At 37.1% G+C, this 3765-nt stretch overlaps 1 protein-coding gene across 1 annotated transcript in view; it reads left to right on the top strand.

Moving 5' to 3' along the window:
• JADE3 (jade family PHD finger 3) overlaps window positions 1–3765 on the top strand; it is a 136118-nt gene that overhangs the window by 74496 nt on the left and 57857 nt on the right. The window contains exon 5 of the mRNA XM_007958623.2: window positions 1242–1453. Coding sequence (XP_007956814.1) covers window positions 1242–1453 — 212 coding nt within the window. The remainder of the gene's footprint in view (window positions 1–1241; window positions 1454–3765) is intronic.

Below are 3765 nucleotides of genomic sequence, written 5' to 3'. Positions count from 1 at the left end.
CTATATACTAGGCACTGCACTAAGTAAGCAGTGTACAAATATTATCTCAGCCTCTCAACAAATTGATGAGTTTTGTATTATCCTTATTTTATTGATAAGGAAATCAAGGTCAAAGCTTACCTAACCAATATCAAAGCAAAGTTGGAATTTGAATCCAAGTGCTCTAATAACCACAATACTATACTTCTTCACACCAGAAAAAAAAAAAAAAAAACTGTATTTGTGTGTAATTTGTATTGAAACAATGAAATGTAAAGACTGGGAAGCTTTTGGTTTCATAAGTAACCACGACATTATAAAAGATAGTTTATGCAAAATTCTAAAGTTGCCTAGGACACCTTATTTAAAACTAAAATTAAATACTTTGGTAAATTGGTATTTTTATTATGAGAATTATTCTTGGAGTTTAGAAACTGTTAGAGTAAATATATAAATGCTTTCATAAAATCATTAGTCTTCCTAAGGGAAAAAAATGTTTCATTTTTTCAGCATCCACAATATGAATCTTTTAGTTGGATCACTAAATGTGGAATGCTAAGAAAAAATTAAAATATAGAAGGAAAAAGGAATCAAGACACAACAAGGGTAATTTCAGAAATGGCAGTTAGACTTTTTTTTTTTTTAATCAGGCAGATAGGTTTATATTATGGTTTCCCATTGGAAAATGATGAATTTTTTAAAACTCAGATTTGAACACAAAGTATTTCATATGTATAATACAGTGCCTAGAATATTCTTTTAGGGCTTAATACCTTTTTGTATGAACGTTTCCTTGTATAACCAGTAGATGTGATCATTGGGACTGATGATTTGAAAAGAATTATTATTTATGTCCAAGTAGTTATGTGAGTTTTTTTATTTTATTACTCTATAAATTAAAGTGTTCCAAATTATAAAGCTCATTGAAAGTCCTACCTCAGTGGGAGTAAGAGAAAATGGAGAGAGATTTAGGAGGAGACAGGCTAGAATTTAGGCAGAAAATTAAAATGGTCAGTAATGTATCTCCAAAGGAATATTATGAAATATATTTCTCTTCATGTGCCAAACACTAATAGGTGATTATAGATAAACATAGAATAATAGGTCTGGTAAGAAATTCTTTGAAAACTGGTTTTTAGAGCAGGGAATGGATTATTTTTTTTCCTTTAGAATCTCTCCCACCCCAGCATTAGGCTGACAGTAGGTGATTTGGGAATGATAACTGACTGATGGGTTGATTGATTGTTTGTATTTCTGTGCAGGTTATGGGCCAGTTGATGAAAATCTTATGGAAAAGACAGTAGAAGTCCTGGAACGCCATTGCCATGAAAATATGAACCATGCTATTGAGACAGAGGAAGGGCTAGGCATAGAGTATGATGAAGATGTGATCTGTGATGTGTGCCGGTCTCCAGACAGTGAAGAAGGGAATGATATGGTATTCTGTGATAAGTGTAACATCTGTGTACATCAGGTTAGTGAGAGTGGAGACCACTACCTCCCCACAGTCGGCCTTTCTGAAGCTCAGTTATAAACTCCAGTACCCATGTCTCGGTAGCCCCTTGCATTTAAGGGTGAAAATAAAGACTTATCCTGGCTGTTCTTCACTGTTTCCTCTAGAAATAATACCTCTTGTGATCCTTTAGGCAACCTACCTGCTAACTTCATGCCAGGATGGGGGGCGCTAAACCCAGGTCTTTATTGTGTCACTTTATGCCCAGACCGTTGATACTGCTTTGCTCAATACTTTCTACACTTTCCCCGGGTATTTCCGTGCTGACTGTGGGAATCTCTCCTCTGCCTTTGAAACCCTGTTGCACCATCAAGTTGCACCATCAATTCACCATGGTGAATTTATACTTCATGCCACCAGAAGTCTGTACTCCTTACCCCAATTACCCCATCCCCCAAATATATCACTCCTGGGAAACTAGATCAACTCCACTTGTAACAATCACAGAATTTTAGGACTGTAAAGGACTGTCCAGCTCCCCAATTTTACAGATAATATCAAAAGAGATGAAGTGATTTATTTAAGCTCTTACAGCTAATTTTTTCTTACTCTTTCTACCATGTTGTTGTTGTTATGTGCCGTCGAGTCGGACCCGACTCATAGCGACCCCTCCTTGGGTTTCCAAGGCAGTATTACTATGGAAGTAGATTGCCAAACCTTCCTTCTGTCTTTCTACCATACTGCCTTTTTAATTAACAATAGTGATGATAACATCAGTATTCTTTTTACCTCTTTCCTTCTTTCCCCCACAAGACTATGCTCTAGCTAACCAAGGTTATAAAAGTCCATTGGCAACTATTCCTGACCCATGGTTCACACGCCAATTTAAAATTGCTGCCTTCTCCCACCTCCAGCTCCCAAAAATTTACGTAATTTCCAAGATCTACTTCAAATCCTTTCTTGAATTCCCCTATCCTAAGTGATCTTTTACTCTTCTGGACTTGTATATTTTGTTCATTTCATTAATTTATCTAGCAAATAGATACTCAGCATCATCTGTGTGCCAGTACTATGCTGCATGCTGAAGACATAGTCAGTAAAGAGGCCGTCAGGTCTCTACCCCCAGGGAGATATCATAGTCTGGAGCAAGAACTGCAAATGAAGTGCCAATTTAGCATAATAGGCCAAGTGTTTTTATATATAAGTCCATGTTGCTTGGAAGTGCATGGAAGGGATAGGGTTTCAGGGATTACTTCCAGGGGGTGGCATCTAAGCCAAATCTTAATGACCAAAAGGAGATGCCAGGTAAAATAACAGGGTTTGTTCAAGCAGAGAGGAGAACCTGTTCAAACAGGGTAGTGAGAGTGAGCAAAGTATGTCAAGGGCAACTCTGTGGTTCTGAACTAAAAAGTATAGTGGGATGGGATAGGAAAGCAGTGCCTAAGGCATTTGACTGTGAGCCAGAAGGCTCATGGTTCAAACCCACCAGCCACTCCTCAGAAGGAAGATTGGGCAATCTACTTCCGTAGAGATACAACCTCAGAAACCCAAGGAGGGGTCGCTGTGAGTCAGATTGAGCTCAGCAGTGAGTTTGTTTTGGTTTGGGGTGGGATAAATGTGAAGAGCCTTCTTTGACAAAGTAACTTTGTTATCCCCTCAATCCTGAAGGATCTGGTTTGTATTTTAGAAAGATTATTCTGGCTACAGAATAGCTGGAATGATTAGAATAGATAACATAGGAAGGAGATAGAAAGGGACTAGGGCTTAAAACTTTAATTCCGCGGGCCACCTCTTTATGTAAAAGGTTCTCAAAGTTATTCTCTGACTAATTGGTTCTTTAATCTTTCTTCATTCACCTGTGTCCTTTAAAATAATGAATTTGGAAAATTCACCTTCATTCTACCAATTATTGCCATTTATATCACACCTTTAGTGAGAGCAGAAAATAAAATCTTCACCATTTAAGTATGAATTTAAGTGTCTGACAGTATGGGTCCACAATTCCTTCTCTATAATTCCAAATTTATAAAAGTTCTGAAATGTGGAAGTTTTTGCTTAAGTTTTACACCAAGGCTAATTTGGGGACACCACCAATGCTTACTTCATATGAGGCTGTTTATAGTCTTATTTTGTGTAAAAACTAATATTTTTTTAGAAAAAATATTAATGTGTTTGATTATATGATGTTGCCCCCTGGTCCCACTGAGGGGTTAGAGGATCTACTACTATATATGTGCTATATTACTTTCCTAATAACAATTTTGAATTTCCTCGTGTTTCTCATCTTAGGGGTTTCAGATAGAGGATTTGCGGACCTGTGGTAGATTTTTTTT

This window comes from Orycteropus afer, unplaced genomic scaffold (genome assembly GCF_000298275.1).
Source record: "Orycteropus afer afer isolate SDZICR_OR568_19922 unplaced genomic scaffold, OryAfe1.0 scaffold01051, whole genome shotgun sequence".
NCBI classification, from domain to species: domain Eukaryota; kingdom Metazoa; phylum Chordata; class Mammalia; order Tubulidentata; family Orycteropodidae; genus Orycteropus; species Orycteropus afer.
Note: the sequence above shows the minus strand (reverse complement) of the source record. Positions and strands in the feature narration are given on the sequence as shown.